Source organism: Numenius arquata, chromosome 5 (assembly GCF_964106895.1).
Source record: "Numenius arquata chromosome 5, bNumArq3.hap1.1, whole genome shotgun sequence".
NCBI classification, from domain to species: domain Eukaryota; kingdom Metazoa; phylum Chordata; class Aves; order Charadriiformes; family Scolopacidae; genus Numenius; species Numenius arquata.
In genome coordinates this window covers 34,346,259-34,366,872 of record NC_133580.1, presented here as the reverse complement: position 1 = coordinate 34,366,872, position 20,614 = coordinate 34,346,259, and the positions used below count along the sequence as shown (strand labels likewise).

At 38.4% G+C, this 20,614-nt stretch overlaps 1 protein-coding gene across 1 annotated transcript in view; it reads left to right on the top strand.

Moving 5' to 3' along the window:
- The first annotated feature begins 355 nt into the window (after nucleotides 1-355).
- SMARCAD1 (SNF2 related chromatin remodeling ATPase with DExD box 1) overlaps nucleotides 356-20,614 on the top strand; it is a 46,458-nt gene continuing 26,199 nt past the window's right edge. Inside the window, exons 1-6 of the mRNA XM_074148320.1 lie at nucleotides 356-632; nucleotides 8,084-8,258; nucleotides 11,465-11,642; nucleotides 13,703-13,766; nucleotides 18,186-18,274; nucleotides 20,314-20,403. Of these exons, the coding sequence (XP_074004421.1) occupies nucleotides 413-632; nucleotides 8,084-8,258; nucleotides 11,465-11,642; nucleotides 13,703-13,766; nucleotides 18,186-18,274; nucleotides 20,314-20,403 (816 nt within the window). The 5' untranslated portion in view covers nucleotides 356-412. The remainder of the gene's footprint in view (nucleotides 633-8,083; nucleotides 8,259-11,464; nucleotides 11,643-13,702; nucleotides 13,767-18,185; nucleotides 18,275-20,313; nucleotides 20,404-20,614) is intronic.

Here is a 20,614-nt window from a genome sequence, read left to right as displayed (position 1 = left end):
CCTGCCCCGCCGCTGGGGGCCGGCCCGCCCAGCATCGCTGCTGCTTCTCTCTCCTCCCTCGCCCGCGGCCCCCGCGCCCCGCCGGTGTCGGCCCCGGTGCGCGACAGGTGCGTGTGGGGCCCGTCGCCGGGGTGCGGGGGGTGCAGGCCGCCGTATGTGGGGGAGAGGAGGAGGAGGAGGAAGAGGGGGTCCGTGGGAGCGGGCGGAAGGCGGTGGGCAGGTGCCGCCTCGCCGCCTGACAGCGTTGCTGGGCGCACGTTTCCCTGGGAACGGGGGGAGCCGGTCACTCGGCCGGCGTCTTTCCCAGCTGTGCCTGACGAGCCGCTTCCCTCCCTTTTCCTGGCTTTTCCCGCAGAAACCGCCCGGTCGAGCCCGCCAACTCTTCCGCGGCCGGGCGCGGTAGGCTCAGAACATGAGCCTCTACAACTTGGACCGCTTTCGCTTTGAGAGGAAGAGGAAAAACGCGGAGCTGCAGGGACCCGCATCTCCTCCGGCAGCCCCGGTGCGGGCAGCCAGCTCCGCTGCGGCGGGCGCGGCTGCGGCGGCTGCTGCTGCTGCAGGGGAGGAGGATGAAGCTACAGACGACGGCAGCAGGCCAGACACTCCAGCTTCGGATGTGACAGAGGTAGCAGGTGGGTCAGGTGTTCCGTACGTCACATAAGAACAGTGTAAGGGCTTCATTTCTAAAAATAAGCGTTGTCTTCTGTTTTGTTTTTGGGTTTTTTTTCCCCCTCTTTGCTTGTTTTACAAATGTTCTTTTCTGTATACGCATATTTCACAGGAATTTCCACAAAAATATCCTTATTTGTAGCAGTGCTTGCTCTGATTGAACCTGTGCATTTACAATCAAATAGGAAACCTGTTGATAACTAAAGCTGAAATGACTTTTTTCAGTCAGCTAAGCAAGCTACAATTTAAATGTTTAAAGTATGGTAGGCTTTCCTATTTCTGAATTATCTATACTGATACTTATTTTACACTAATACAGTACCTCAGGGATTTCAAAGGATAAAAAAACCCCACCTTTTAGTTGTCTGATAAATGCAACACTGCATAGACTTAACTTTTTTTCACTGGAGTCCTATGCTAATGCAATGTGGAATATCACTGATAGAACGGAAAAGAAAGAAAACTGTCTTTTCAGTTGGGCCTGGTCTTGTAAAGAGCTGAGAAGCCTGCTGCTGATTCTTGTAAGCCAATTGTGCTAATAGTTCTGTAGCAGTGTTTGTTCTTTTCTGGCAGTAGCTTGTGGTTTTCATGGAAATGTGAAAAACTTGCTTGTGTAGTAATTTATTAGTTTGTTTGGCTGGTACACTAGAGATGTGCTGTTTCTGGGTGGAATCACGGAATTGTCAGAGTTGGAAGGGACCTCTAGAGATCATCTAGTCCAACTCCCCTGCTAAAGCAGGATTGCCCAGAGCACATTACTCAGGCCTGCATCAAGGCGGGTCTTGAAAAATTCCAGAGAAGGGGACTCCACAACCTCCCTGGGCAGCCTATTCCATTGCTCTGTCACCCTCACTGTAAAGAAGTTTCTCCTCATATTTGAATAGAACTTCCTACGTTCCAGCTTGTACCCGTTACCCCTCGTCCTATTGCTGGAAACCACTGAAAAGAGTCCGGCTCCATCATCCTTCAACCCACCCTTTAGGTACTTCTAAACATAGATTAGGTCTCCCCTCAGCTGTCAACTGCATAATCCCATTCACCAGCAGCTTCTCTCTTACTGAAGCAGTAAGAATGGAAGATCATTGTTGCTGATTATTTTATACATTTCAGATATTCCATATAACTTCTGATACAGTTGTCAAGACACAAGTGTTATTGGAGAGATCAGACAGACTTTTGACTACGCATTTTGGCAGTAACGGAGCAACAATATCAGTTGGTGTTGTTTAACTATGTTTGTTTTGCGTACAACCTTTCCTTGGTGGAAGGCAGTTTATCATAGTACCTTACCTATGCAATAACAGAGAACCTTTCCGTGTACAGGGCGGTCTTCCTCTTTTAAAGGTGAGCCAGATTAATATTATAGCAGATTAGTATTTACTGTTACATAAATCTGGCTTTTGTGCAGGTTGACTGGTTTCAGTTGACTGGCGAGCTCTTGTGTTTACAATAGTAAATATCAATCAGTGCTTTATGTTTTAAAACAATATAATCTCTGAATCTTGGCTTCCGAGTTGCCAGTCTGGAGTCAAGTAGCCTGCCCACTAGCAGAGAAGATGTTTTGGTGGCAGGGAAAACTTAACAGAAGAAGCAAGCAACTGTTAGTTGTGGCTTCTGCATGTACGTGCTTTGTAATGGATTAGTGGATTGCATGAGAAAACTGGCACACCGGGGAAGTGCGCTTTGGAACAGATGTTGTCTTCCTGTTTGTGATAAGTCACTGTCTTGCGCGGTGTAGGAGGTCCAGAAAGCAGGTACCTTTCTGGAACTGTGAACACAGGTGTGAAGTACTGGATGGGGCTGCTTGTTTTGTGGTTTATTAGTCTTTGTGGTTTTTTTTTTTAAGGTATTATATTTTTTCCTTTAATATGCCTGTGGACTTGAGTTTGTCAGTAGAAGCGTCTAGGTAGGCCATAACTACTGAGGCCGACAAACTTTGGAGCTGCTTGTTTTTCAAAATACTGGGCTCCCATGGCTTGTATTCTACAGGGGTAGGACTGAGGAGGAGAAGGGATGTAACATCCAATTTAGAGGCACAAGTATGAGTTTAGATTTGAGGTAATAGAAGGAAAGATGAAGGGCAGCCTAAAGGAGGAACTGTTGTGGAAGGCTAAGTACTTGTGAGGAAAATAGAGGGAGATCACAGTAGCTACGCATAGAACAGGAGTAGAATAGAAGTGAAGACAAAATTACAGCAAGTGGTCGACTTAAATAAGAGTCCATAGACACTGATGCTAGTGTAGAATTGGGGTGCTAATAAACATTTAAAATTGAGATGTACTTATTAGTACTTTGCATTTACATAATGCTTCATCTTTCACAGATATTCAGTGTTTAAAGAAGATGGAGTGGTTTGGTGACTTTTTTCATTTATTTGGGCCTCGTTGTTATGTAACCCGTTTAAAGGAACTAATTAACCATTTAAAAAGTCAAATAACATTGTCTACATCTATAGAAGTTAATAAAACTTCTATAAAGTTAATATATAAAATATATAATCTTCTATAATAAAACAGAAAATAAAACACTCAGAATTTTGTCTGCAGGATATGAGGCACTTAATTGTAAAAGAGGAAACTAGATTTGATTAACGGATGCCTGTCCTCCTTGTTTCCTAATTAGTGACAAGACAGAAATTTTCTTGCTTTGGGTCAAATAAAACAGCTATTTGGTTTTTCTCTTGTATTATCATGGAAGAGGTACCGAGATGACTAGCTTATGGCACTGTGTGCTTTTGCTACTGCCAAATACGTAAGTGAAAGTATTGAGTTGTTTTGTACAAGAAGCAGTTTACACCAGGTTACCTTAAAATTACTTGCCGTAACGCTCAATAAATACTGTGAGGACAACAATTACTCTTATTTCTTCTGAAAACAAACACAGTGGATTCTCAAAATACTGGTATATGAAACTGGTGAAATAAGAGGAGAGTGTTCTTTATTTCACTTATACAAACAAAAAAAAATTATTAAATAGCTGATGACTTTTTTGTCCTGTTTCACTTGGTATCATGCAATCATGTTGTGTATATGTAAAAGAGTTTTTAAATTGGACATTTTCCTTCAGGAGAGTGGTTCAGTATCATTTCCTAGAGATTTCTGTTTTGTCAAGTGTCGTGAAATATGCACCTAATGAGAAGGTATGATTGTTTTAATTTCGTTCATCTTAGAAAAAATAGTCAGATGGTACCTGTTGTGTCATGAAACACTATTATCTTTTTAGCTAATTCTTTATTTTCCCAGAACAAACTAATATTGGTTGACTGTTCTGCACCCTGGGTATGTATTTATGTAATGCTGCTTGTTGCTTTGTGTCAGAATGTGCATACTTTACACTTTATTAAGCAATTTGTAGTATGATGACCAAAAGAATTGGTTGTCTTTGTACACTTGTGTATATTCAAAATTACACAGGCTTGCAGTGACTTTGCAGCCAAGTTATAGGTGGCAATTCTGAACACTACTGAACTGAGGGGCATAAACCAACTATGGGGGCAGTTATGAAATTATATCTGAAAGATACCTCTCTAAAGAGTTGGAAAAATGCACTGGAGTGGCTTACTACAGTTTTCTGTAAAAATTGGTATTATTTACTAAATGATACACACATTTGGTTTCTGTTAGTCTTTTAATATAACAGTGAAGATATCTTCTTAATTTTCAAATTAGGTGTATTTAATTATGTAAATAGCCTGGTGTACTAAGATAATGACATTCTAATTGTAGAAACGGAGCAGAACTGTATTAGAACTATACGAATTAGAATAATGATGATCATGAATTTCAAAATGCGATTTCTATTCAAAAAGCATGCTTACAAAGCCTCAGTGATGAACTGAAATAAAAGTGTGGATGAAATTGAACTGCTATATACAATCCTGTTGTTGATGGTTAATTTTGTTGATATCCTCTCTGTACTATTCAAATATGTAACACAAATGACTGCACTTTCAGATCCTGTCGTTGAGAGTGCCGCATGTTTGCTTGCACTGGGACTGTTCCTTTTGTTCTGATCTGTTGTCACTTTCTTTATGATCTGAGAAAGCAATGTCTTTTGCTTATGTTGCAGTTCATAGAGTATAATTCTACTGAAAACACTTCTGGAAAAAAGTAATGACTGCAGTACCTAGTGAACTTTTCTGAGGACTCATGGGAAGATATGTTGAAGTAATCATCATTTTAAAATGGTCTGTTTAAGAAGCAGCCTAGAGTAACACTGATGTTCAGGATTATTTTAGCAAGTGAAAAAGTCTTTCCTTTGAAAATTATATTAATATTAATTTATTAATATTAATTAGCATGTAGACTTGAGCAGCATGCATTTGATACTGCTTTCCACAAGTGAGTGGAAGTTACTTTTCATTTGACAATGTTTGCTGTGCAGTGTTTGTAAATGTGGTGAACCTCTAAGTATTACCTCAGTTTTGTTTTTATTTTGGAGAGAAGATGCTGGCTTTCTCCGAGTATGATGCATGGTTTGTGTAGAACGTTATATTTAGAATTATAGCTCTGCACTAGGTATATGCTTCCCAAAAGACTATAGTGAGTATGACTTTGGTTTTTTTTTTTAAATTTCAAGGTGAATTTTTTTCAAGAGCAGTTGAAGCTGTGTGTTTACTGACCAAACTGAAGAAAATATTTGCTCTATCATTATAAAAACAGTTGCATTTGAATACCTTCACCCATAACTTAACACTGTCTCCATAAATCATAGGCAGTTTGAGCCAGTTATTCTCATAGAGTCTCTTTGTCTGATAGCAAAAATCAGTTGCTGGGTTTTGACTTTGTTGTTTACATCTCTAGTTAGGGATACTTCTGTGTTTTCTTATTTCTGGCCTTAGAGTCAAACACTGGTCTTATGTTATGATGGCAGGCATTCCTTAGTAGTCCTTTTTAATCGCCTACTATCAGGAAATTCAGCCTCCAATAATAACATGCAGTGGCAATAACTGTTTAATCTGTTACTGCTCTGCAAGGTTAAAATTTGCTCTAAATATGAGGACTCCTTATTGCATATGTAATTTCTGCTCACCCTCTCCCTCCCCCCACTATTAATAAGGGATTCTGTGCAGTGGAATAGGTGGAGGAGGGGGAGAAGGAAGTAACTGCTTTTTTGAGGAGAATGCTCTTTCCTGGCAACTCAGCATTTCATAGATATAGGAGTTGTCATGAAGATTGGACAGTGATTGCTATTTAAAGTAAAAATAAAATGAGAAGTCACCGTGTGAAACAGTAAATACTCTTTTTATTTAAATCTAAACTTCTTCCAAGGCTTCTTGTAAAGAATAAAATTATTTTTAAGACCACATTATTTTTGTAAACTTTCCTTGTTGTTTGGTGTTGTCTTTTTTTAAAATCCACTAAGGGTGCTGCTTGGCAAAGCTGACATGAGTACCTGTCACTTGCGTGTCATGCTGCTTGCAGGAGGAATGGTTTGGAATATAGTCTAATCTACAAGGCAGAGATCATGAAAACTGGCTTGATCAAGTCTGTTAATTCAGTAGAAACGTGAACTTCTCCTGTTTCTTATAGACCTGTTTTGATATTTCCATTCACATCTTTCATGGATCTCATATTTCTGTCCTGTTGTAATAGCCCTTGCTTGACTAGCCCAACTTTATAACCTTCAGAATTTTCCTCCTTTATTTTCCTTTGTGAGAGAGGAACTGTTGAAATACATTTGCCCACATCTTTATGTTTAATAAAAAAAATTGATACGTTCCCAAAGGTCTCTCTCTCTCTCTTTTCCTGTATTCATCTTAGACAATTTTCAGATATAGTAAAGCAACCATGTCAAGGATATGTCTCCTTCCAAACATGGGTAGATAGAAGAAGGTATGACTGAGGAACTTTCTACTGCCAACATGTTGGTCTTGGTTGCAGGGAGGCCTGTTCTGCGACAGTATGTTACTGCTTCAGAACTAGTAGTTTTTAGGAAGGCTAAGTTTACACATGTATAGGCTGTTCAAGATAAGAAGATAACTTTTCAAAGTGAGACTTTTGCCTCTTGTCAAAATCATTACCCTAATCCTCTATCATCTTTTGAAAGTGATAGAAAAGGTTTAGATTTTTATGGTAACTTAATTAAAATTGAGGCCTTTTATAACAGACGAAGGAATTGGATACCGTGTAGCTCGCTTCTGCATTTGGGTATCAGGTGAATTGATTCTAGCTTCTTCTGTGTCTATTCTTTGCTGGCAAATCAGCTTTGAAAACTGACATTTTGCTCTGTAGTACTTGACTCAGCAAGTTTCTGTGTTAGTCAACCAAGGCAGAAGAAAGTACCTTTATTTCCAGATGAAATTATGGTTCCACAGTTAGGACCACTGGTGTTTGGATTATAGGCATGTAAGTTTTAAGAAAGAATTGATGCGCTAGCGGGGAGAGGATGCCCATGATGCTGTATTTGCATTAGGGCAAAGTCTAATAAAGTGTAGGCTTTTTGATTATGTTTTTGTGTTCTAATCCTCTCTCTGCTTTAGCTTCCAGACCTGTTTAGTATGTCAGGTTGTCTGTAGATTTCCCTGTGTGGTCATATTTTCCTCATCTAGATATATGCATGGAGTTGGTCTCAGGTGTAACTGACATTGAGGGACTTAGTCATGCATTTTTCATGACTAATTCGGGAATTATATGAATAGACTGGCTGCTTGTGCGTTTGGTTGTCTTATAAGCATGTTCAGAACTGAAAAATTATATGCGCTAAAGCATGCGTAGTGGGTCAATTTTGCAAGTGTCATTGGAGGTCGTGTATGACTTGATGTCTTCATGGTGCCATATCCTGATTATGTATAGATTCTGTATATCCTGATGGTTCATATATAACACAAAGCATGCTTCCATATGCTGAGTTTCCTTGTTAACAACCAACTGGAGCATAATGTGGAAAAGACTGGCTAAATAGATTATATTTCTATAGGAGTTGCAACTTACCTGTTAAGTTCCTTGATGCAGCTTCCTAATTTTCTGCAGTATAACACTGACATTCCCTTTCTGAAAAGCTATCAAGACAAGCGGATCATAAATCAGCCATCAGATACACCAGTATGTTTCTATCCATGTCCCCATCAGCCTGGAAGTATTTTAGAGGATTTTGCCGATTATTCCTTTTTCCAAAAATAAAAACATATTTATAAGTAGCTACGAACCTAAAATGCATGATCTCTTACACTTTGTGGTATAAAAATTGTTTGATGTAGAAGGGCTTAGGATCCTTTGCCAGGTAAGTTACCACTTTAAGGAATACAGCTTACAAGAATTTTCCGTGCATAGGGATGTGAGCTCTGTTTAAGTGGTTGCTGTGTATAAGAAAGAAATCATAGCTATCTGATTCTCTAAGTACAGATAAATATTTGAAGTCATAAGTCACAAGTCATTGTCTCCTGTGTTTTCTCCTATCGAAATGGCTTGCACAGGGTACTCCCCCATCCCAGAAACTCCTGAAGCCAAGAGGACAAGGAAACAATCTTATTTCAAGCATCGAAGAGGAGTACAGTTCCTAAACGTGTCATCAGACAGTGAAGATGAAGAACCAAGAAACTTCAGTGCTGCTAAAGAAAGCAGGGCTCCAAGGAGAGATGTGGTTGTAATGTATGCTTTAAGCTAGTTTCTGTAATGTTTGTGCAACTTGATGTCATGTTCTAAATTGAAATACTGAATTGAAAATCAAAGGCTAGGTTCTGGCTTACTGGTTTGTGATTTTCCTGCTCATAACTAAACTTTACTGGCTTTCCAGGGAAGAACCACCCAGCTCTTAAGCCTTTTTCTCAGAGAAGACACTTAAAAGGGAGGAGTTCTGTGATGTTGAGTGATTCATGTGATGTTCGTTATACTTTTGTACCTTTGTCCCTCTGAAATCCTTTTAATGGCACTTGAAAGCTTAACCATAAAATAGTTGCTCTATTAGTTTTAAAGTATATGGGAGTTGATTTTAGCTTGTTTCACTTTTTTTATGAAACCCTACTGGGCAGGAAATCAAGTAGAGCTTCAGTGTGTATTATAAGAGTTTTGAACTAAAGTTAGGTATTTGTTGCATGATGTGTTTCCCGTGCTTAGTGAAAACTTTTTCTTTAGTGATTTGGAAGTTTATATTTTTGAATAAGATGGAAGAGAAAAGAATAATGTGCAAGAGTCACTTGTGTGGGTGCTAATAAGGCAACATTGCGAGTGCAAGAGAGACAAGATGTAGACAGACATCTTGCACGACCAGTTGGAATAGTTTTAAGAAAGCTCTGCTATTTATTACCTGCTAGTTTTATGTCTGCGTGACTGAAATGTGGTAGTTGTCTGTGCCCCTTAAATGTTACTGTGTTAAGCAAAACAAGATGGCTTAACCTGCTTTTTTTGATAGCCTGTGGAAAATTTATGGTAATAGTAACCTTAACAGGTGTAGTCTCTTCTCAAATTTTCAGTCCTTACACAGAGCATGGAGTTACCGGAGCTTGTCAGCAGAATGAAATAATGCTTTTCTCTGCTGCTACTACCTGAAATTCTTGATTTATTTTTTTTTTAACACATGTTCTCCAAAGTTTCAGCTTGAGGCTGATACTTGGTAAGAAAGAAAAGTGATTAGTAGTTAGCAGTGCAGCTCCTGTTTCTGTCTATGGTTTACGTTGTAGATTGTGCAAGGATACAGAGACGGCAAGCTGGTTGCGTGCACCAAACTGGCCTGTGTGCAGTCCTGTGTAAATGTAGTTACATTGCTTTTGGGATCAGCCTGGTTTGGAAGCAGCACGAGGAGTTTTGTACCATGTGGGACTGACGCTAATAAGACATACAGGATCCAACTTGAAGAGCGCCAGATTGCTATTCCTAGACTGTATTCCAATTGCTGGGAATGAGAGATGGACAGCAAAGTGGCTTCTAGTAGGACTGATGAGCATAAGTGGCATCCTCTTGTACTCTTCATTATTCTTCTGTAGCCACTGGTCTCTTATGCACCAGGTACCCCAGTGCCCGACACTTTGGCACGGTGTGTTGGCTCAGGTGCTAACCGATATGTACTGAACCCACTAGGCTGTCTCACAAGTGGCGTTCTGGTTGAGCTAATAGGCAAATTGAGAGTGTGGCAGGAGTTAACTTGGACCTGACCAGGCTTACGAGCTCTGGCTTGTGCTGGATTTAGCCTGGCTTTGCACAGAATCAGTCAGTCGAGTGTCTTTACACTGTGCATTTTAGTGGACATGTTACCTAGTGTTTGTGGTTTTGTGAATTTTTTTTCTTTTTGCAGGGTATCCCAGGCCCCCTTATCCTGAATAAGGCATAGAGCAGAAAGCATGACTTTCCTAAAAGGAAAAGTGCCACAAGCTTCGCTACCAGAGTCACTGTCTGGACTCTGTTGGAAAAAAGCAGAACTCTAACATGAGGTTCTGTGGGTCAGTCATACTCATTTAGCACTTAAATGAGTGTTTCTTTATGCTTGATAAGAATGTGATTATACAGAGAGGAAAAGATTTATCATTTGTGCAGCTCTAGCTTTGTTGACCCGTGTCTAGATGTTAATCCCTGATGGGAAATGATAGGGTAATTGCAGTGTTACCATTTCCATTTGGATTGATTTTTCTATTTTAAATGCAGTTTATAAAGAAACTTCTTTCCTTATCAAGGCAAAAAGATTTGAAACATGCTAATAGAATTTTAGTATGCCACTCTAAAAAAATTCAGTGAAATTCAGTGAAATTTTTTTTTTTGAAGTGGATGCTGGATTCACCTTCTGAAGCTTACAACTAGACAGCTTAGTGGATTGTAGAGGAATTGGGCTTATTTTTTTGTTTTGACGATTTTTTTACTCTGAGAGTCACAACCACAGAGTCCATGTGGCTGTGTGTGCCTTTTAAACAGGATAAGGAGAAAAGGATTATTTGTTGCACAGTTGTTTCAAATTAGTGTATAGCTTCTATGTAAGTGGCACTTTACTACTTTTTTCAGAATTTATTGCAATTTTCCTGTTGCAACTGTTAACCAAAGATCTAGTGAGGAAAAACAGGTTTATTTTTTAACTATATCTGGGTAAAGAGACCTGCAAGCAATCCTTGTTGATGGTGAAGTCCTTATGAAATGGCAAACTCCATACAGTTCAGTGAATTTTTCATTCAGGGAAGGACATTTTTATGTGTCTGTGGAGGGCAGCAGGATGGGAGACCTGTGCTTACATTCGGTCTTGTCCGTGCTTCTCCTGCAGATTAGCTGTAATAATAAATCTTCCCGTAAATTCAGGACTTTGCTTTTTTTCAGGAATGTTCTTCCCATGTTTAAGATATTGCATAAGGATCTTTAAATTTTCCTTCTCAGTGAGCTGAGAACTGGGACAGAGTTGATACTACGCTTGGAAAGTTTTTACAAAGAGCTTATACACATCTGTTTATCTGTTGGGCAAATAAATACTGGCAAGACTGAGACAGACTTGATGGTCTGATGTAATTCAGGTAGCTGAAATGATGAAATGTATGAAGACGGTTAGTGCTAAATTGGCAAGTAACCTTTTATAAGCTCAATACAAGGGTAAGTCATGGTATTTCCCTTGTCTGTTCCTCCTTTCTTCTTCCCTTTGCTAAGCTGAAATGTGTTTACTGCAAACAGAACACTTAGTCGTATATGCTTTATTTTGTCCTGAATAGGAGGTATCACCTTGGGTACAAGTTGGTTCCGTGTTACTGAATGCATCTAAACACATTTTGTGCCATCCGGTTGTTTTTGGTTTACAATAATGTTCTGGTAGAGTAAAATATTCATGAGTTAAAAAAAAAAAAAAAAAAAAATTAATTCTTTTTCTCTCCCCTCTCCTCGTCTCATTGTAGCTCTGAACAGTCTGATGATGATGAACAGCCTGAAGGTGAACTACCCCAGTTGGCATACGTAAATGGTGGAGATCAGCTGCCACCTGTGAAGAAGGATGCGGAGGAAGACATCAGAGATGCAAAGCTGGAAACACTGAAGGAACTTTTTCCTGAAAGAAGTGACCAAGATTTACTACAAGTAATAATGCTCTGTTCTTTTGTTTTATTTTGATGACTGTTTTGTAGGCAGTATTCCTAAGCCTCTGGTTTTATTAGAGGGAACAGCCTTAATTCTTATTAGTAAAATGGTATATCAAAGTAATACAGTTTAGGGGGAACTACAGCCATGTAGTGTTTCCATATACACATGCATATGTACACTGACACTTGTGTATATATATATAAGAATATATAAATTTACACATGCACACTTTTTATGTATGTGTATATATATATAGCTTTAGATCAACTCAGCAACAGTGAATTCCACTGTGTAGAAAATTTGTCTGTTGCTTCTTTCTGTTGGGATGTTTAATCTTAGGTGACGTTTAATCTTAGTTATAGCTGTCTTGGTTGATAACTGTTGATAACTGCCATTGTTGGAGTGCAGCTTACTGATTAAATGCAGAAAGAGTGAAATCACTGACATCTTTTCCAGTAGATGAAACCCTTGGATTTATGAAATTTAACACTCAAAGCCTTTAGTACTTCTAGTGACACAAAAAGAGAGTGGGTTTGAACTTACTATAATTTATTCCGATTATGCTGAAATGTAAACCAGAGATACTCTTGGCCATTGTCCAATGTATGGACAAATCTACAGTAATGTTATGGTAACTTATTGCAGTAAAATATCTTCAGTACAGTAAAAGATATTTTTAGGAAGGTTACTTTTCAGGGCTAATATATATCTATTTTTTCATTAGCTTTGGTTTTCAAAGCTAAATGTGTTTAAATTAATCTGTTAAATTTCCTCAGTGTTAAAATATCATTAAAGAAATATAGAGATTTAACTGGTGCTCTTTGTTGGGTGGTTTTTTTTCCCCAGTGCATCAAGCTTTATGTTTAGGCTTTCTACTTTTAAGAAGAAAGAAGGGTTTGCAAATAACAGTTTTGGAATTTTTCTTCTGGATGATGTAATAAAATTTACATTGTAGATGGCCAGAATATATGAAGCTTTAGTTTTTGGCCACGTAGACTGCATTTAAACTAAAGATGTCATTGTAGCATAGAAACTAGCTAGAAATGACATGTGGTGTGTCTGCTGTTTTGTGACTTCAGTGGTGTTTTTAACTACGCAGTGGTGTGTAGTACTGATAGTATTTATTCTCGGGACAGTGTAGGATAGCTCCTGTATCAGCAGAACTTTGTAGTACGTGGAGGCTGTGCAAATTTTTGTCCACAGTTACATATCCACAACATTTTTTGAGGAAGATGAAGGAATATTAGGCAAATCTATTGTTCCTCCATGAAGGATCTGGAACAGTCTGTCCTGACAGTCTATGCAACTGATGAAAGCTATTAAGAAAAAACGAGCCTTTTGAAAACGAAGTTATGTGTTTATAGCAAAATTATAAGATGCTGTTTACAAATGTGGACAGATACTTGGGAAATGTGATTCCTCATAACTTCATTTTTTGTGTTTTTTCAGATTTGTAACCCTTAGTTCATTTGCTTCTGTTGCAGTTATCTCACCTGCAAAAAGCATTCTAAAAGTCTCATCATCCATTTAATTTGTAAAAATTATCTGGTTTGAGATTACACATGAATGGAGAAAGAATCTAGGACTACAAGAAAGTATAGATAGACTTTGAGGCATGTTCTAAATTTCATGCATGTACTTTCAGGAAACCGACCAACATAACATGACAGTATACAGACATTTTATGAGTTAAGAAGTTAGTTTTCTGGATTTTCTGGGGTTGTGATAGTAACATTGAATAGCTTTTTGTAAAAAAGCTTTTAAGTAAACCTGCACGGTATGTTTGTGAAGTAGGAAAAAAAGTGATAATAAACGAGACTGCATTAAAAATGTTTTCCAGTAGGTTTTTTGAAATGTTTCCAAATACAGCTTATATGGTCAGTTTAGCCAATTTGGTACCGGTTAATTTTGTCCTTGGATTTTATAATGCATGTATTTTTGGGATGTTTTTTAAAGTGTACTTCAATTGCGCTGATCTATCACTGTCTTCCTCTGTTCAACTGGATTAAATCTCACCACTTAGCAGTTGACTCTTTTTTTTTTTTGTGTGTGTGCAGTTGATAGAATCAACACGGTCAATGGATGAAGCAATAGCTGCTGGCTTGAAGTTCAATGATGGAGGTATGTTTAACAAAAAGAAAAATAAACCAACAAAAACAAACTTAAGAAGCTATAGCTAGTCCAGTGAAGTAAACTTGATTGGGAGGTATTTAAGAAGTGCTAAATGCATATGCTAAAAGTTATACTCTTGTTTGCTTATTATAATAACAGAAAACTGTAATTACGATCTTTGCAAGGGGAAAGATGAAAAGAGGATGCGGACCAAAATCCAGAAATAGAACAAAAAAGGGCAATTTGTTCTGTGAAGCTCAGGATTGCTTCACATGTGGGTCGTTAAGTGATTTCTGTTCTTGCTGGTTCCTTCATTGCCCAGAAGTTGAGGCAAATGGTAAAGGGTTAGCAATAGTAATTCTAAATGTTGTAGGTGAGAAATCCAGTGGTATGGAAAAAATATACTGGAGTACATAGCCATACGCAGTGTAGCCTTGTGTCAAGGCCTATCACAACTTTCTCTTCAGGTTGACTTCAAGACTTGCTTGTAATACTGAATAAGAATGATTAGTCTTAAATATTAGACAAATCCCCACAGTTCTGTAGCAAAACATCTCCCAAACCTTGCCTTTGAGCCCTCAGAGTTTATTTAGGGGTTTTTGTTCTGCATCTGAGCTTATAATCTCATGGTGTTATCAAAAAAAAAAAAACAAACAAAAAACTAAACAAAAAAACCAAACCAACCAACCAAACCAAAACCCCCAACCACACGAAAACAAACAAAAAAACCCCAGTACATGATGTGGGAGTATGTAGAGAGTGGTAAGCATATGAAAGGATCATCATTCTTGGCTTGGGGTTTGCTTCTTAACATCACCTAGGTCCAGGGTTAAATCTCTTGTCTTATATTAACCTTTTGACTGATTTACTATGGTTGGTGGGGGAAGAGTGGAAGGTTGTTATGAATATTAACATCATTATAAAAAGCTAATCCATTTCAGCAGTCTCCATCTGTTTGCAGTTCAGCTGTCCGTGGTTTTCCTGAGAGATCTTCATGGTTTAGATACAATGGAAAAAGCTATTTATGATCACTTTTGTCTAAAGTAGTTTTTAGTGTCTTTTCATGCAGTATCCTATGGATTTGGAATCGGTTTGTCTAGAAAGATCATGTGCTGAGAGAGAACGGTTTTACGCCCTTTGTAAAGTAAAAGATTTTTTTGCTAATTCAGTTCCCCCTATTGAACTTACCGTATTTTCATCTTCTGATTTTTATATGCAACTTCAAAGATTTTTAACAATTACCAGAAAGCTTTAAAACATCGGGCTAATCTTAATGAAGTGTTGCTTTTGTATTTTGTTTTGGGTTTTCTTACCCAGCCAGACCAACATTTGAGGTTATCACTGTGAGCGTGATCAAATTCTACAGATAGAACTTCTTGAATGCTGGCAATAGAAAACTAAAGCTGGCAGATTTTTGAGGAACACAGTTCTTCTGAGTGCTGCTGCTCCTGAAAAAACCCTTCCTGGAAGACTATAATTACTTTTCCAAGGGTTTTGATTAATATTAAACTAGTTTAAGCTAATATATGTCCTTAAACTTTGTTGCAGTTCACAGTGTTTGAACTAAACCACTTTGATTTCTGGTATGTAGGCCCTGCCTTTTGGCCATTTTTGTGTTGATCTAAGAATGCTGCTTCGTATCCTTTCAATATGAGCCCACAGAAAAAACTTCTTGGCAGCAAAGTTCTCGCTAATCACAGCTGTTATATAAAATATTCAGTTAGGAGTAAGCATGCCTGAAAGTGATGGTATAAATCACCTCATTTTGGACACATTTTTTAAAATGTGAGAGACATTACTGAACATCTGCTTACCTATGTCAATTTATGATACGCTCTACTTGTTGTGAAGTGTTAAGCATGTGAGAGGCCAGGGACAAGATACAGTTTTGTGAAGCACGGCTTTGCTAAAAACGTGTGGCCAGATCATCTTCAAATTTTTCTGTTCTTTCAGAGTGACAAGAACTTGTATTTATAGCTTAAATTCAGTAGTTGGATATAGCTAAAACAAGGAGCATTGCAGATGACTTATAGGTTTGAAGATTAGATGTGACACACTGAGAACATGTGTATGCATGAAAGATGTGAAGTTATGATAAAACCTGCTGCTTGCGGTTTGTTTCTGGTGGTGTTTTCTGTACATCGTGAAAACCATGAAAGCAGTGAGAGTGATTCTGAGCTGCAGCCTCATGCAAGCCTGTCTGATGGTCACTGCTTTTTGAACAGGCAAAAATGACTGTTTCTCTTGTAATGGTGGGGAAAGTCACAGTAATAAGGTTTTGTGTTTGGTTTTTTTTTTTTTTGTAGCAGTGGCAGCAGATAACAGTGGCAGTAGTTACAGATGCCTCTCTAAATTTTGAAACCCTGGAGCTGCTTTTCTCATTGCTTATTAATCATAAAATTTATAGAGAACAAGGATTCCTCTGGAAGGCCTGATGTGCCCTGACTCCTCTCCAAGGATGGTTCCCATCTAGCAGTAGTAGAGTTTCTTCATCGCCTCAGCTGTATGCTCCCTTAGAATAGGAAGGAATAATTAAGTGTACCTTGAAAAGTGGATGTCTTCAGGAAGTTGGGATTATATTTGTCATTTGCAGATGATAAATGGCATGGTTTCAGAAGACTACAGGTTGATTTCTAACTAATTATGTGTTGATAGGTTCCTGAGTCCATGGTTATCCAGATCCTTTGCTACAGTTTATTGCCTCTAAAATTGCTTGCAATTGGGCTTTCTTCAAAGACTATTGAGCTCAGCCCATGAGTTCAAAGCAGGAAGATCTTCAAAATACTCTTAAATAGAACCCATGTATTTTTTTAGGGCAAAGAGGTTTGAGGGATCACTATTCGTATTCAGAATTATCCATTCCAAATGTAGTTTTAATTGAACTGAACTTAAGCAGTAATAGTGTGAGGCCTCCACGTGCTTTACCCGACAAGCAGCCTGACAGCCCTTAACTTTGATATCAAGACAAACACACATTTCTCAGACTATTGCTTTTCCTTGTTTAAACAGTATTGTTTAAACAAGGTTCTTGGGCAGAAAGGTCAAGGTCTGAGTGGTGAAGGAGAGCCACCTCCCCTCCGTAGGCACATTCTCTGGATGCTTTGAACTGTGATGCTTGTATATATTTATGCCTATATATAGAAATACATAGATTTTGAAAAAAATCTTAGCAGTGTTTTCTGGTGTCTCTTGCCAGATCCTTCATTTGAGGAAGAATTACTGATGCTTTACTCTTCTGCCTTTGGGATGTTTTAATGATTTTTTTTTTTTTTTAATACTTGCATGTCACATCTCTGTTTGATGTTAATGAATCTAGCAGAAAATGTATTTAAAGAATTTCCACACAAAATGTCTTTTTGTGAAAAGATGTGGCTACTTCATTTTCCACAACTAAACTATTTTGATCATCCCGGCAGTCTTTTGGATTGGAGGGCAAGTGTGTGCGCGTGTGTGTGTGTGCGCGCACGCATGTGTGCGTTCTGGTTCCCTGGCCTCCTTTGTCAGTCTGGGCGGTGAGGTTGGCCTGAGATGCTGGTATCGGACATCAAAGCTCTACAGGCAGTTATTCTTCCGAAAAAGCATTTAACTTGCAGTACTATTTCAGATCGTGGACTAGGAATTTTTACAGTAATTTCGTCTGTTAACAGTTGCTGCTTCAAGCAAAGCTAATGTACAGAAATAGTGGTAATGTGTTCTTGCCTTCATGAGCTGCACGTGGCAGCAGTCAGACAATGCACCTCACTGGGCAGGTCTTAATGCTAAGATGATAGTATCTTGATAATCACTAGGGCCCAAAGATATTCAGAAAGTTCTGGCTCGTATGAACTATTTGTAGGTAATATGGTTATCACTGATATTTAGTTGTCACTGATTTAGTATGCATAGTTTTCTTTCAGACATTTGGACTTAATGTTGAAAACTGTTTGGTGGTAACCTCTGCGGTGTGTACCTGAGCCAGAAATCAGTCATCGGCACTTCCAGATTGGCAGTGATGCACATACTCCAACTCACAACTGGGGTTCAGCCTTGATTAAATACCAACTTTCCAAAAGCAGTCAGCTTGAATAAAAACAGACAGACATACTTTTATGCAACTTGTGTGTGAAACACTTGGCAATTATAAAAAAATAAGAAAAACCCCAAGCTATTTCAGTTGTTATATATGAGAGGCAATTACTTGATCAATTGCCGAACTACTAAAAAAACCTTAAAGGTAAATAAACATGTACTTTCAAGCAGCTGCTTTGCTTGATGTTTCAGTGTCTGTGGACTATAATAGGAAACTATTATGGAGATTGGTAAATATCTTGCGCAGTTAATAAGATGCAGTAAGTTAATAAGATAGTATTGGTTGAATGACCCTACTGTTTTGGGGTGAACTTAATGAAAGTAATTAATTCTTCTTTTCTGCCTTGATTCTTTTTAAAGCTGCCTCTCGTAAAAGGAAACTAGAAGATTCTCCCTCAGATTGCAAAAATAGAAATGAGCATTTCATGAAAAAGCCAAAAGCTAATCATGTAAGTACTGTTTTTTTTTTTCTCGTTGTGCATTGTAAAATAAGTGGAATTACCAGACTTGATCAATGACAGTGGTGTCATGAACTTGGTGTGTTTTATCAGCAAATTCAAATCTTGCCATCTGAATCGGTATTTTTCTGCTTTCTTCTCCGTGGCAGTTCTGAATGGAATTACCTGCTTTGTTCTTCAGGGTTTCTGGATTTGTATCCCAATAGCCTGTTCACTGCTTTCATGGAAGTGGTTGGTGGTAGGTAGCAGTGTGTGAGGCACTGAGTACCAGTCAGTTCTTGTGAACGTCAGTGGGAGTTAGAGGCTACAAATCACTTTGCCTCGTTAGGTCATGCCTTGTGCTTTCTCAAATAGGTGAAGTTTAATGTCAGTTGATGCTGTTCTTCTTCTGTGTTATAGAAATAATGTTATTTACATATATATTTGAAACTGACTTAGGGAAATCTTTAAAAGGAATGAATTGGTTACGTTTAAAGAAGTGATTACTCTGACCTCTGCTAATAAATAGGAACTATGTAATGATCCTGGTGCATTCAGGTTGGTATTTGGCAGATCTTGTGCCCAGTCCTACAGAGCTGTCATGAGGCCAGCTCCCAGGCATCCCAGTGGACATCCTTGAAAACCACTTATGGTAGAGAAAGGGAATTCTGCAGTAAGTACGGGAGGCTGGATGGAGGATGGTGACTGTCTTTGTGTTGAAATTTAAATGTTGTCATCGGTCAGAACAAAATGAAGAAAATGCAGAGTTTTCCATGAAAGCAAAAATAATACTATTCTGATATTCCTACTTCCTGGGGTGAGCTGTGAATTTTGTGTGGCAAGATGTGCTGGGGTTTGGGTTTGTTTCCCCTTGCTAAACCCCTGCGTTAGGTTACAAAGGAGACTTTACTGAATTATTACCTAGTCAGCCTAGCAAACAGTCCTTCATTAGAGCTGGCTTCATGCAGCAGATTTTTTTCTGTGCTTAACAGTTCCATTACAGTTAAAAAGGGAAGTATTGGGAAAAATAAAGCTGAAACATGGGTTGTTAGAATTTGTAATAGCCATTCGTTGTGAGAAAACCTGCAGGGTTTTATTTTTTTCCCCTCACTCCTGGTTTTCCTCTGGTTCCTAAGACTAGAGCATACTTTGTCAGCTATTGTATGTGCTGTAGCTGTACTCCTAATGATACCAAAGGCTCATTGAGGAAAGGAACAGTGTCCTCTGTTACTCAAGTGCTTCTGGGTGATCTGGTTTGTGCTTTTTCAGCAAATAGCATCATTCAGCAAAGTAAAAATTGATCAAACCTGTTGGCATCTCTGCTGTAGAAAAGTAGATCTGTAACCACTCTGCATTCAAAGCTCTTTGAAGAAACTTGCATAATTCTTTGTGGTGAATACATAACAGAGCAGCTTGTGGCATGTAGAAGTTTTGGCAGTCATTCATAAGAAACCTCCCTTTTTGCAGGCTGATAGTAGCTATTAGTGAAGCTATTGTTGAAAAGTGTTGCCAGCTTTTCATGTGACTCCATGGTGCTGCGACACAGTATTTATGGATTTTTTTTTTTCCCTTAAATCTTCATATAAACACAATATTTGACATGTTTATAGACTCTGGTGGGTTAAATACTGCTTCTTAGGTAATCTAAGCTAGCTGTTAGACTGGCTGTTAACCCTGCCATCTTCTGCCTTAAATATCATCCAGAGTAACTACTAACTCTTTATTTTAAAGACATACAAACTAGATAGTTCTAAATTTATTTATATTTGGTGTAGCTTTGCAATGTATGTGTTTATCAGGTAAAGAATGCCAGTATTTCATGACTGAAGACATTTTTTATGCTTATGAAAGTTTTGGTGTTATTTTGATCGTTGGCTATGTATGAGGAATGACTTCTGCAACTTGGATTTGTCTTAAGTGCCTTTGTCATTTGGAGTGGCTCTTTAAGGAAATGCAGTATTGTTTAGGTTTGATTGTTTTTAATATTTTTTTTCTGTTTCTATGCTTGTGATTTATATTAAACCTAATAGATTTCCTTTTTTTTAACATAGCTGGATGAGTCAGAACCCCAAAGACAATGGGAGAGGCAAGAGATGCTTGTGAAGAAGCTGCAAAATACATTCCCTGGATTGGATAAGGAGGTGAGCTCGTGTCTCCTGATGGCACTTCAGGTTTTGACTTCTTAAGAGAATTGGAGCTGTTGATAGTCCAAATGAAACAGTCCTTACACCAGCAGTGCTTTTGGAAGAAGCCCAGGGTAGGAAAGTCTTCGCTGTTGCTGCTTTTGGAATGTAACTTGCCCTAAACTGAGAGCAGTTGGATGTAATCAGGATGTATGGAACTTCTCATCCT